Source organism: Tasmannia lanceolata, unplaced genomic scaffold (assembly GCF_043159265.1).
Source record: "Tasmannia lanceolata isolate RefF3 unplaced genomic scaffold, GAP_Taslan_0.1 ptg000018l, whole genome shotgun sequence".
Lineage (NCBI taxonomy): Eukaryota > Viridiplantae > Streptophyta > Magnoliopsida > Canellales > Winteraceae > Tasmannia > Tasmannia lanceolata.
This window is the reverse complement of record NW_027518695.1, coordinates 51,722,513-51,736,575: the sequence shown is the minus strand read 5'-3', so window position 1 is coordinate 51,736,575 and position 14,063 is coordinate 51,722,513. Positions and strand designations below refer to the sequence as shown.

Sequence of the window (14,063 nt, the reverse complement as noted above, 5' to 3'; positions counted from 1 at the left end):
ATCACGAAGTCAGAAGCGGAGAATGGGAAGCTGGTGCAGGAGGCGAAGGAGCTTCAAACGAGGATTGGACGGGTGGAAGAAGAGAAGAAGCTGCTTAGGGAGGAGCTGGCCTTTCAGAAGCAGAAAGCAGCCGAAGCCCTCATCGCCCAGAGGGAGAGAGCCAAGGAGAGACAAATAGCGGTCGTGGCCGAGGCCGTACAGAAGAAGGAGGACGAACTTTTCACTTTGTCCAGTGAGGCCTATAAGATCGGATTCTTTGACTGTCTTGACTAGGTCAAAGCGTCCAACCCAGCTGTGACGCTCACCGGCTTGAATATCCCTGATCCACTGGCAATTGGCGACGAGGAGCCAGTCACCACCACTGCCGCAGTGGTCCCGGAGGCGGACTTACAACGGGGTGGATCAGACGGGGCCTCTTGAGCTCCCTTCTTCTTTCTTCTTCTAAGCCATGGTATCTGATTCTTTTTGTAATGGCCCATAGAGGCCCGACTTGTGTAACAGCCTTTTGAGGCCTTATTTCTTGTAATGGTCCTTAGAGGCCCAACTTCTTCATGAATAGAAATCTCATTTTGATGTCAACCTGTTCTCCACTTGTCTGCCTCTAAATAATAATACTGTTTGATTTCTTGCCGAGTTTTAGCAAGCTGGATTACCAGCAACGAGTACCCAAGTTTTAGTGATCTGGGTTTCCAGATATAAGTACCCGAGTTTTAGCGAATTGGGCTTCCAGATATAAGTACTCGAGTATTAGCTAACTGGGTTTCCAGATATATATAAGTACCCGAGTTTTAATGAACTGGGTTTCCAGATATAAGTACCTGAGTTTTAGTGAACTGGGCTTCCAGGCAGCCTTGGTTTTTGCTGTCCGGCTTATTCCTAACTAGGAGTGGGCTCCCGGTTTTTGTGGAGACGAGCCATAGCGAACCAAGCGGCGAGTACCCTAGTTTTAGTGAACCGGGTTTCCATATATAAGTACCCGAGTTTTAGCGAACCGGGTTTCCAGGCGGCCTTGGTTTTTGCTGTCCGGCTTGTTCCTAACCAGGAGTGGGCTCCCGATTTTTGTGGAGACGAGCCGTAGCGAACCAAGCAGCGAGTACCCTAGTTTTAGTGATAGTTGGACACTTTCTGCTTGTAGTTAAACTGGGTTTCCATATGGTGCGTGAAGACTTACAAAAGAGCTACAAAAGAGCAATTATCATTCATACTCAATATGTACATATGTACAAGTCACTTACATTAGGTAATCTATTGATAATATTTGCGGAGGTTCTTTGAGTTCCAAGCGTGGGGTAACAGATGGTCCTCCAACGACTCCAGCTTATAACTTCCCGGGCGAATCACCTCCTTCACTCGATACGGCCCCTCCCAGGTCGGGGAGAGTTTTCCGACTTTCGTTGGTTGGGAGATGGCAGCTTTCCTCAGGACTAACTCTCATGTTCGGAATTCTCTGCGGCGTATCTTGCAGTCGTGATAGTTGGACACTTTCTGCTTGTAGGCAGCGACTCTGATTCGGGATTCTTCCCTGGCCTCCTCCAATAAGTCAAGATTTGCGTGGAGCCCGTCACCATTGAGCTGTTCATTGAAATTGGTGACTCTGGGAGACAGAGTGCCTACATCGACTGGTATTACCGCCTCCGTCCCAAAGGACAAATTGAACGGTGATTCTCCCGTCGATGTGCGCGGAGTGGTGCGATACGCCCATAGAACGTGATAAAGCTCATCTGCCCATCGGCCGGCCTTATCATCCAGCCTCTTTTTAATTCCTTGGAGTAGGATTCTGTTTGTCACTTCTGTCTGCCCATTCGTCTGAGGGTGCGCTACTGAAGTAAATCTCTGCTCAATCTTCAGGTCAGAGCAGAATTTCCGAAAGTTCTTGCAGTCGAACTGTTTTCCGTTGTCTGTTATCAGAACACGGGGGATACCGAATCTGCAAACCACTGATTTCCAGAAGAAGTTCTGCACGTTTTGCTCTGTAATCTGGGCTAGAGGTTCAGCCTCCACCCACTTGGTGAAATAGTCAATAGCCACTACTACAAACGCGCGCCTTCCGGAGGCCGGTGGAAAGGGGCCCAGGATGTCCATCCCCCATACTGCAAAGGGGAGTGGGCTAATGATCGGGGCCATCGATACGGCGGGCTGGTGACTGGTGGGAGAGAATTTCTGACACCTCTCGCACCTTTTCACCAGGCTCAGTGCGTCTTGCCTTAGGGTTGGCCAGTACAATCCTCTCAGCAGCACCTTGATTGCCAGGGCCTTGCCCCCTAGGTGTTCCCCACAAATCCATTCGTGCGTCTCTTGCAGAGCGTATGCGGCGTTGCTTGGCAGGAGACATTTTAGGTATGGGAGGGTATACGACCTTTTGTACAGGCTCTCACCATCGAGGGAAAACCGAGCTGCTCTCTGTACTACTTTGCGGGCTTCCTTTTTTGCTTCGGGAAGCTTCCTACTTCACAGGTATTCAATAATCTCGTCCATCTAGCAGGACTCGTGCTCCACCTGCATTACTTCAGCGGCCTCATTTTCGATATTGGATTTCTGTAGAAACTCCATGCATATTCTTCCGAGAGTGGTATATCCGGATGCGGCCAGTTTAGATAGCACATCTGCCTTTATATTTTCCATTCTGGGGATTCTGATGACCTCGAAACTTGTGAACTTGCTGGCTAGCCGGCGGACTTTGGAGAGATATTTGACCATGCGCTCGTCACGGGCCTCATAGACCCCTTGGATCTGGTTTGCAACCAGCTGGGAGTCGCAGTATGCTTTCAGCCTTTGGGCCTTGATTTGGACGGCGAGATTCATTCCGGCAAGGAGGGCTTCATATTCTGCCTCATTATTGGACGCGCGGAACCCGAACCTTAGGGCGTAATCTGCAGTGAAATTATCCGATCCGGTGAGAATCAAACCGGCTCCACAACCACCTTTGTTCGAAGATCCGTCAATGTACACTTCCCAGATAGGCTCCGCGGCTGCTAAATCCTGTCCAGCTGGTGCAGGGATAATTTATGTTTTGATCCCATCTCTTGTTCGTTCTTCAGTCGTAGTCTCCACGGCCGGGGTTTGAACAATTTCAGGCTCAGCTATCCGCTGGGGGACGGTGCATTCAGCCACGAAGTCTGCCAAGACTTAAGCCTTTATTGCTGGCCTAGGCACATACCGAATGTCGAACTCACTCAGCTCGACGGCCCACTTTACGAGACGCCCCGAGGTGTCTGGTCTATGGAGAATTTGTCTGAGCGGCTGATCGGTCAGAACTTTTATTGTGTGGGCTTGAAAATACGGCCTTAGCTTCCTGGCTGCCACCACCAGCGCGTAAGCCAATTTCTCAATCCGCTGGTATCTGATTTCAGCATCATGGAGAACTTTGCTGACATAATAGATAGGCTTTTGCTGGCTATGTTCTTCACGCACTAGGACTGCTGCTAGAGCTGTGGGGCTCACGGATAGATACAGGAGTAGCTCCTCGCCTGATTCCGACTTTGTCAACAGTGGCGGAAAGGACAAGTACTGCTTCAACTCTTCAAACGCGGTTTGGCACTCCTCTGTCTAGGGCGCGATTTTAAGTCCTTTGACTGCGTTGAAGAAGGGAAGGCACTTCTCTGCAGATTTCGAGATGAAGCGCCCGAGTGCAGCCACCATTCCTGTAAGCCATTGCACCTCCCTGATGGTTTTCGGTGGAGTGAGCTCCACCACGGCCTTAATTTTCTCTGGATTGGCCTCTATCCCTCGCTGGCTTACCATAAACCCTAAGAACTTTCCGGAGCTGACGCCGAATGTGCATTTGGTGGGGTTGAGCTTCATACTACGCTGTCTCAGGACTTCGAAGGTCTCTTTGAGGTCTGAGACATGATCTTGTGCACTTCGACTCTTGACCAACATATCATCGACATAGACTTCCATGTTGCGGCCAATCTGGTTATGGAAGAGCGTGTTCACAAGCCTCTAATAAGTGGCCCCGGCATTTTTTAGGCCAAATGGCATGACACGATAGCAGTAGGTCCCTTGATCCGTCACAAAGGAAGTCTTCAGTATATCCGACTCATACATTCTAATCTAATTGTACCCGGAGAAGGCTTCCATGAAGCTTAGTAATTCGTGACCTGCGGTGGCGTCAATGAGCTGGTCGATCTTTGGGAGCGGGTAGCTGTCCTTGGGACAGGCTTTATTCAGGTCAGTGAAATCAATGCAGGTTCTCCACCTCCCATTTGCTTTCTTCACCAGGACTACGTTTGCCAACCAGTCCGGATATTGGATTTCTCGGATGAAGTCAGCCTTTAAAAGCTTCTCCACTTCTTCCTTTATTGCCTGCCGCCTTTCGGGAGCGAAATGCCTTCTTTTCTGTTTCACCGGCTTGCAGGTTGAGTCAACACCGAGTCTGTGAGTGGTGATCTCTGGATCAATGCCAGGCATGTCAATGGGAGCCCATGCAAAGACATCCGCATTGTCTTGAAGAAATTTGGTGAGGTGCTGCTGGATGCTGCTGCTTAGAGAAGATTCGATCTGGACGACTTTCCCATTATCGTCCTTGTTCAGAGGGATGGAGATGAGGTCCTCAGCGGGTTGAGTCCTCCCTCAGGTCTAGTATTAGCTCAATTGGCAGTAACTCCATCGCCCTCTTGCCTTTGAGTGCCATGGCGTAGCATTCTCTAGACTGGGGCTGGTCTCCCCGGACTTCTCCCACGCCATTTGGCGTTATGAACTTCATCTTCTGGTGATATGCCGAAGCCACCGCACGAATCAGGTTCTGGCCAGGCCGTCCTAAGATAGCGTTGTAGACCGAAGTGGCCTTCACTACCAGGAAGTTGACCATGGCGAAGGCTTGACAGGGCGACTCTCCAACGAGGACTGGGAGTTTGATCTGTCCCTCCACCTTCACAACCTCTCCTGAGAAACCGAAGAGATCGGAGTTCGCCGGCTTCAGACGGTCATCACCTATCATCATTTTCTCGAAGGCGTGGTAGTACAGGATATCTGCCGAGATCCCGTTGTCGACAAGAATTTTCTTCACTTCCCAGTTTGCAACGAGCATGGTTAGGACCAGGGCATCATCGTGCGGCAGTATCAGGTTGTCCAGGTCTGCATCCGAAAAGGAGATTTCATTCTCCGTCTTCATTTTCTTGCTGCATGTGTGCACGGCGTTGGCTCGACGTGCATATGCTTTACAAGCAGCGGATGATGTGCCCCTAGCGGCCGGTCTGCCCATAATTGTACCGATGACTCCCCTTGGCTGGGACCGTTGTGCCTCTAGTCGCGAACTAGGCGGCAGAGGAGATGGATTTCGGACAGGAGGCGGCTGTGACCGTCGAGGGCTACGGCCTCGAGGACTACGACCTCGGGGACTTCTCTCTCTGCGCTCCGGTCTGCGGCCGTCACCTCGGACGTACTTGTTCAAGTAGCCCCGGCCAATCAGCAGTTCGATTTCCTCCTTTAGCTGCCAGCATTCGTCTGTGTCGTGACCATGGTCCTTGTGGAACCGGCAATACTTTGATTGATCTCTCTTATTTCCCTTAGATAGCATTCTGGTCGGCCACCTTACAAACTCTTCTTCTTTGATGGCGGCCAGTATATGTCTCCGGGAGGTGTTGAGGGGCGTGAAGTTCTCCTCTCTCCTCTGAGGGGACTTCTCTCTTTTGGGGGCTTTATCATCCCTACGTTGCTTGGTAGGGTTCTTGCCTTCCCCAGAGGTTCTCCTCCGATTCGAGTCCAGGGCCGTCAACGTCTCCTCGACTGCTATGTATTCCTCAGCTCCGGTCATTAGATCCGCCAATGAATGCGGATTCTGGCGAGCCACTGAGCGGCGGAAGTCGTTGGACCTGGCGCCCGCGAGGAGCGCGCTCATTGCGGCTGAAGGATCCAGCTTCGGCACTTGGAGCGCCTCCCTGTTGAAGCGACGAACAAATGTTTTCAGAGGTTCATTATTCTCCTGTCGCAAGGCCATCAAGGATGCTGTTGTTTTTCTTGGTCTCCGGCTGCTCATGAAGTGGCGGACCAGGTCGTCCCCGAAATCGTCAAAGTTGCTGACGTAGTTCAGTTTGATCCTTGAGTACCAGTCCCGGGCCGCACCGGTAAGCGTGGTCAGAAATGCCCTGCAGAGGAAACCATCGGATGCACCGTGGAGGAGCATCATCGCTCTGAACGTCTCCAAGTGGTCCACAGGGTCAGTGGTCCCATCATATTGCGGGATAGTTGGCATTTTAAACCCTGTGGGAGCTGGAGCGTTCATAACATCGTTGGTGAACGGCGTTCGGCTTGAGAACGCCCGCACAGTAGGGCGGCTCTGATCTTTTGCTAGCTCTTCTAGGCGATTGTCCATTGCTTCCATCCTTCGTAGCATTGGATCAGCCCTACGCTCTGGCTGGTCCAACGATCTGTTTCTTCCCACTGAGGGGCTCGCCACGGAACCGGACTGACTTTCCGGATTCTTTTGGTGAGGCCGGGATTTCACTTGCTGTGTGCAGTTTTCACGACCTCGGGGCCTTCGCGGAGTGCGGGACCGCGACTTTCGGCGGCGGTGAGGCTCTGTATGCGCATGCCTGTCCCTGAGGTGATGGACCTGCCTTGAGTGGTGAGTCCGGTCTTCATCGTGGCGTACTGTCTCTCTGTGCATATTCGACCTTTCTTGTACAGGTCGTGAAGCTTCTGGGGGAGGTTGGGGAGGCGCTTAGAGTAGCTGCTGATACTGACCGACCAGAGCCGTCATCTGCTGGAAAAGAGTTTGAACTTGATCCGGAGTGGGCATAGGGTTGAGGTGTTCCGAACGAGCCGGGCTCTGTTCAGCTGTAGCAGAGGTAGCCACCACCCGTGAAGCAATTCGCTCGCTCCGGGTCCTTCGAGGCAGCACGGGTCGATTAGTCCGTGCAGTTGGTACCCGCGCACTCTTGCGCTCTGCCATTTTTGTAAGAGATCTGAACAGCTTTTAGTTCTGGAGTCCCACGGATGGCGCTAATCTGTTAGGCCGGAAATCGGTAACAGGTACGGCAGTGACGTAAGAGCTGAGCTGGATTACCCGAGGAGCTGGGTCCTGAGGGACTGGAGTAAAGAGGAGTGAAGGGGCTGAGTCCGGCACAATGGACTCGAGGAGCTGGGTCCTGAGGGACCGGAGTAAAGCGGAGTGAAGGGGCTGAGTCCTGCATAATGGCAAATGAGGTCAGAAGACCAACCCGGGTGTTACTCCGGACAGGCCCTTCGACACTCAAGTCAGTATGAGCAAGAGTGCAGAGCTAGTTTAAGAGTTTTGGGTGGAGAGGAAGTTTTTCATTACCTAGGACAGGTGCCCAGGACAGGTGCCTAGGACAGGTGTCCAGGACAGGTGTCCAGGACAGGTGGCGGCCTGTGATAGGTTTGAATTCACCTACTCCAGGACAGGTGGCGGCCTGTGATAGGCTTGAATTGACCTACTCCAGGACAGGTGGCGGCCTGTGATAGGCTTGAGTTCACCTACTCCAGGACAGGTGTCGGCCTGTGATAGGTTTGAGTTCACCTACTCCAGGACAGGTGGCGGCTTGTGATAGGCTTGAGTTTTTATACCCCATCATGCAATGTTCATATGATAGGATCCATTGATCCGACCTACCAAAAAATTGTTGATTGGGATGTTCGTTCAACCAAGACCCAGAGAAAGAAGCAACGAACTAACAAATCGTGATTCAAAAAAAGAAGAAGCAAGTTTAGAGCACTAAGATGGTTGCTTCTCTAGAACTGATAATAACTCTGAAAGCCTCTGGTTTTATTTAGCATAGAGAACCTCTTGCAGAGGGGAAAAACAAGTAATGGATCATTATTTTGACGTAAAATGGGTGTAAAATAAATTTTACACAGGAAGAAAAGTAAGTTTGATGGTGACTGCCAGACCAAAAAGAAAAAGATGCAATAATTCATCTTTGAGATTTATGTAGCAAGCCAAGGAGCACCACACAGAGGAAAAAAAATCTAGCTACACGTTCTTATCATTGTAAGAAAATTAGAATACTCTTTATTGCTTGCAAAAACTAAGAAATAATGACCAACAATAGGAAGAAAAAGTAAGTTTGATTGATATGAACTGTTGAGCCTTGCTTTGGATCTCCATGCCCCAAAATTATTGCAAATCGTCGATTCTTGACATCACGTGGACTGGTATGAAATGGATGGCTCCCATAAGTTAAAGATGGGACCCATAATGCTCTAGGGATCTCATAGTAGGCCCCCCCGTTCACTTGACCGACCTTGCTTTGGATCTCCTCTACATGCCCCAAGACTCATACAAGACTGTCAAAAATAGCAAGACCCATCAAATTTATACTAGTCGTCCATCTCAATTCAATAGTAAAGCACGAGTGGAGAGATTTTTACCAATCAAATGGGGCCCATTTGAGCACTAGTTAATGTCAGTGTCCCGTGTGGCCAACAAGGAGAATCAAACAATAGCAACCCACTTTAAGAAAAGCAAAGTTTGATTGTGCCAACACTGTATTAAAAGTCAAAGATGCAATAATTCATCTACCCCACTCACGTGCTCAAGCCAACTAGCACCACACTCGAAGAGAGAAAAAAATCTTAGTACGAGTTTCATCCCTGGTCACAAGAAATAACTGGGCAAAACCTGGATCAACACTGGAATCAAATGGATAAGCTCCAAAAACAAGATTAGAACTCTAAGATAATAGCTACTCTATAACCTGATAATGTTTACACTCTTTTTGTTTTTTAAATCAATCATGTTTAGGGCTTTCCAAGAAAAGCTAAGTCGTTGATTTTTAGGCATTAATCTTAATGTTTGGCATGGGCATAGTTTTAACCGAAATTTCGCAATTTCCCAAAATTTTGGAAATTTCAGAAATTTCAGCCGAAATCTCGAGAAATTTAATATTTTAAAAAGAAATTTAATATTTTTTCAAAATTTTGGTTGAAATTATAGAAATTACCTAAATGATTAATTAAGTTTTTTACTAAATTTCGGCCGAAATGGACTGAAACCGGAATTTAAATCCATAAGCATGACACCATAACCATTGGCCTAGCCTCGTGGCCCTTCAAATCGACGGTTTAGCTATTAGAAGCAAGTCCCCATATGTGACCTGATTTTGATGAGAAGATTGATCTTGATAGTTTATGTATCCAAAGTCTGCAAGGGCAGTTGGGACATACAGAAAAGCTCATAAGTATCATAAAAGCAAAACAATAAACCAATCCAAGGAACAATTTTCCATGCTTACCAAACAAGTTCTAAATTTTCCTCAAAAACAAAGAAATATTAAATTTGCAAAAGAAAGTCTTGGAAACAGAGTCAACCAGTCGTTAGAGAACTTATTTTCGAGGGTTCAATCGAGAGAGGTGTAGTCAAGTCTGTAGATGTATGGGATCATCTTTGGTTATGGATTATGGTACAACATGAAGGGAAGCGGGCCCCATTGTGACTAGTCGATCACTCCCAATTAACTTAGCTTAGTTTTCCATGCTATGATGATCACATGGGAATTATGTTTTTCCTCTCTTTCTCTCTTTTACTTTCTTCTCTATCTATATATTGGTAATAACACCTCCTACCAGTACTCTACTTGGTTGACAAGCAAAAACTACTACCAATATTCTACGAGGTAAGTTCCAGGTAAATCCAATGCTCTGCTCCTCCTTATTGACTACTTACACCACTGATCTACTAGGTAAGCCTGCAACCAAACAGAGCCCTTCTTGTGTAGACTTGAAAAGTGTTGTGTACTTACAGTCATGGCCGACAAGGAGCATCACACTAAAGTAGCAGACTTAATGAAAAGCATGCTTGATTGTGCCCACACTACATAAAAGACAAAGAAGCGATAATTATTCTTCCTAATTAACGTGTTCTAGCCACCGAGGCACAACACATTGGAAAAAAGTATAGATCGATCGAGAAGCTCCAAAACAAGATTAGAACTCTAAGGCTCAATTTTGTATTTTGAGAACCGATTGTGAGTCCAAAACTGATTATTGGATTCAAATTTATGTTTAATTTTTAGTCCATTAATCAGTTTTGGACCCACAATCAGTACTCAAAATCCAACACAAATAGGGCATAAGATAACCGCGAAGTTGACATTAGAAATGTATTGAGAGATGCAAAATCTGCAACAACTAATTTAATTCAACTAGAGTATAAGATTCAAAGTAGGGAGATGATAAATTCGTACCCCCTCTAGGATAATTCGCACCTCTCTACTATGAATTGACATCAAAAAGCGTAAAAAAGAAGGTTGTGTGCAAGACTTTAATGGCTTTTGACGTTGATTCCCGTTAAAGGGGTGTGAATTATCCAAGAGGGGTGCAAAATTATCATCGCCCTTCGAAGTATTTAGAAATATTGATGAGGAGGAAGATATATTCATCAATGGAGGTTCCAAGTGAGCACCACATGTGTTCATGTGATAGGATCCGTCAATCCGACCCCACCTTGATCAAATGACTTTAGCCTCTTCGTTTTATTGGGCCTCATTTAGACTGTTTGTTTCGGATTTTGAGAATTGGTTGAGTCCGAAAACAGATTATTGGACTCAGAATGGAGTTAAAATTTTAGTTCGATAATTAATTTTGGACTCAGTCAATTCTCAAAATCCAAAACAAAAGATGCCTAAACTATTGATTTCATAGGCTTTAATCTTATGGACAAGATGTGTAGTTTGCAAACCTAGAGTTAAGAGAAAGAAATTGCTAGACGGTGTCTCTTAGGCTCTTTTTTAATGTGCAATGTTCATATGATAGGATCCATTGATCCGACCTACTAAAAAATTGTTGATTGGGATGTTTGTTCAGCATGAGGCTAGGACCGCGTATGCGGTCAACTAGTCATATCATTCAGGTTCACATAGTGGCAACTGAGGGCACAAGAGTCATTTCGCACCTCTTCCAGAAAAAAATCATAGAACCCGTGCCCTAATAGGAAACCTAGCTCGCGGCGAGGATATGTATGGAAACCGACTTCTTAGGCAAGTCGGTCAATCACAATGACTCCATTAAAGCTAATTTTTCCAAACTACCAGGGACTAGTCTCTCAAAGGGGGACCAAACTCCAAAGTATGCATCACACAACCACACCATTTGTTTCTCTTCAAGCTCTCCCTGCTTTAGCATTTAATTTAAATTGTTTGGTATTCCATTCTGACTTGAGCATCAGAGCGTGCTCCTGTGTCCAAACACCGGGCCCTTTAATGAATTCTCAGTGATCGCAAGTCATCCTAAACAGCGAAGCTCATCTACAACGCTCAACCTAGGCTGAAGTCCAGATTTCAGCATCAACCGACACCAATAGATAGATTGTTTTGATCACCGAATGGTTGGACCACCCACTTTTAATATACCTTTGCTGCCGGTGTTTTTCCTTGAAAAAAATCTACTCGTAAAATATCACATTTTAAGGTTTCTTTGCATTTTTTTCCCTAAGACAACTTGCAAACCATACATTGGAGAGTTTCTATATGATGCACAGACAAACCATTTGAAGAAAAATTATGAGCAGGTGAAGTGGAACCCGTTCAATGATCCAAATAATTTATTTGTTAGGCCTAGTTAATATGGAGCATGTATCAAAATCTACTCACGCCGAAAAATTCTCATACTCCAATGGGGTTGTTAGTGGGCAGTGAAAAAACAAAGAAGCAACGAATTAGGTTCTCACATGGGAAGGTTAGAATCGCGATGAGAGTTGATTTTGTTGCATGGCCTAGCCATAACAAGGGCCAGATCCCATCCAGAGTAGGCCCCTCACAGTTTATAAATCGGGGTGTGTCAATTAATGCATTGACATATATATGCAACGATGTACCTTTGATATGGATATATTGATGAAGGTGTTAAAAAATATGTCGTTACACATATCATTGTCAATCTAATATATTGTATTTATATCAGACCCTTCAACTTATGTATTTGAGATTTACAAAACGATAAAAAAGTGTATTATATATTTGAGATGCACTTCTACTTACAATAGGTTTCACATATTGACCCTAGTTTACTTTCATGTAGCCTTTACAAGTAAGCCTAATTCACCATCTCATTTGACCGTTCACAAGTAGGCTCCACTAATACAATCATATAGACTCACAAGTAAGGCCCTATTATACTATCATGTGAGCCCGCAAGTAAAACTATATACATTTTAAGTTTCATACACTAATTTGTTTATCTAGACAAATTTGACATCATGTTTCTTCATTTTCAGTCTTAGTTCATGGACTACCAGACTCATCATCCCGCCTATTCGACGAGCAGCTACAAGAGATGATGTATTCTCTCAGGTTATGGGAGAGGAGAGACATGGCCGAGTATGGAGCCCTATAGAGTGATAGAGAAAGACCGCAGAAGCTCAAAAGACAAATGAGATAGAATAGCAGCGCACATTGATGCAAGAACAATGGGCAAACATTCTGTTGAATTTTAGGGGTAACAATCAGTTAATATTTTAATTATGTTTACTATGATTAAGTTTAAAATTTGTTATTTTACATATTGATTAATGCATCTATCTTATTAGGAATTGCTAGGGGCCATCACAAAAGGCATTTCGAGGACTGGCGGTTGCATGAGAGAGCAACCACATGGCTCTGTTTTCTTCTTATTCATTTAATTCATCCTAAGTGGCCGCTCTCTCATGCAACACCTGGTCCATGAAATGCCATATGCGATTGTCCTTAGGAAATCCCATCTTATTATATGGTAAGTTTTGAACGCTGCTACTCGATGGTTAGATGAACCACTCTCTTCTGCAAGTCACGCAGTTCCCTCCCCTATTGAGATATATATGTTGATATTTTTACCTAGAATAATGTCAATACTTGACAAGTATGATTAATTATCTTAAATAACTATCATCATATACCCTCAATTGCTCAGGTTGTTGTGATGGGCCTCACACGACATGATGTGGAAGTGGCACACAATATTTTCTTTAGACAGAAGATCCAATGGCAGAAGTTGGGGGCACACCATTCGGATATAGATTCTGTGTAGTCACTATTAAAGTACCCTTGGTTCATGATGAAGTAAGACCGTTTGGAAGGTTCAAAACCATAAGAGATGTCATTGGAGCAAATGTCGCTTGGGTTTTTGCATTTTTAAGTAATGTTCATTTACTTACTGATGCATGATGAGCCTTTATTGACATGAATAATTATTTATCGATATATATATATATATATATATATATATATATATATATTTTTGCTTTATTTTGTTCGCAGGTTCAATGTAATCCAAGTAGTTGAGTCGTACTTTTTTATTTTTTGAGTTTTGATTTTGGTTTTGAGTGTGGTGTTTGATTGACTTTGACTATCAATTGTTTTGGTGTTTGTGTTTAGCTTTCTTTTGTTAAAATATGTATAAGATGATTTTTTGGTGGTTTAATATATTTGAATTGTGAATTCTTCATGTGTTTTAAGGAATATTGGCTCTATATTAGTGTGGATTTTAGTTTTTCAGTTTTGGTTTACATTCATATACCTATTTTGGAAGTACTTATGCTTGAGGAATTTGGGCCTACAAGTGCAATGAAGAAAGACTTGGTGCCAACAAGAGAAATGAACCAAGAGGTGAAATTTTGTATTTGTAAAAGCCCTCCTCAAAACCAGTAAGATGTAGCTCAGCTTCCTTTTTAGAGAAGCTTGGTGCCAACAAGAGAAATGAACCTAGACGTGAAATTTTGCATTTGTAAAAGCCCTCCTCAAAGACAGTAAGATGCAACTGACTTTCCTTTTTTACTTTTATTTCTTCTCTTCTCTTCTCTATATCTATCTTATAGTTTGATATACTTCTTTGCAATCATCTTTCCTTGAATGCATTGATAGGAGAGTTGCCATTAAAACTTTCAAAGCTATCTATGCTAAGAAATCTATCAGTACAACAATTCTCATTGAACTTCACTTATCATTTGGAATTGTATTACTTTCTGATAATAAATTGTCTGATTTCTCTTCACTACAATGCAGAGGGTGGAAGGTGGCATGGGAAGAATTACGCGCGGCAGAATCTTTCGATCACATAAAACAAATTTTTTTCTTCCCAGACAAATTGAAATTCAGAAGTTTAAGAGAACTTTACCCCAAGATTATCGAAAA

The 14,063-nt window shown here is 44.9% G+C and overlaps 1 protein-coding gene across 1 annotated transcript; it reads right to left on the bottom strand.

The window, feature by feature from the left end:
• Positions 1 to 1,431: 1,431 nt before the first annotated feature.
• Positions 1,432 to 6,127, bottom strand: LOC143850422 (uncharacterized). Its single transcript, XM_077359676.1, has 5 exons — positions 4,796 to 6,127; positions 4,219 to 4,524; positions 3,739 to 3,912; positions 3,158 to 3,477; positions 1,432 to 1,927 (listed from the first exon to the last, which is right to left on the bottom strand). The coding sequence occupies exons 1-5, from the start codon at positions 6,125 to 6,127 to the stop codon at positions 1,432 to 1,434; spliced, it is 2,628 nt and encodes an 875-aa protein (XP_077215791.1).
• Positions 6,128 to 14,063: the final 7,936 nt, after the last annotated feature.

Bases quoted from the DNA above. Each gene is read 5' to 3' on its own strand.
- LOC143850422 (XM_077359676.1), bottom strand. From the start codon at position 6,127: ATGATGCTCCTCCACGGTGCATCCGATGGTTTCCTCTGCAGGGCATTT. The intron at 4,525-4,795 runs GTAGTGAAGGCC...CCTCTGAACAAG, and splicing joins TCGCCATGGTCAACTTCCTG to GACGATAATGGGAAAGTCGT. The intron at 3,478-3,738 runs GTAAGCCAGCGA...CTGTTGACAAAG, and splicing joins GAAAGTTCTTAGGGTTTATG to TCGGAATCAGGCGAGGAGCT.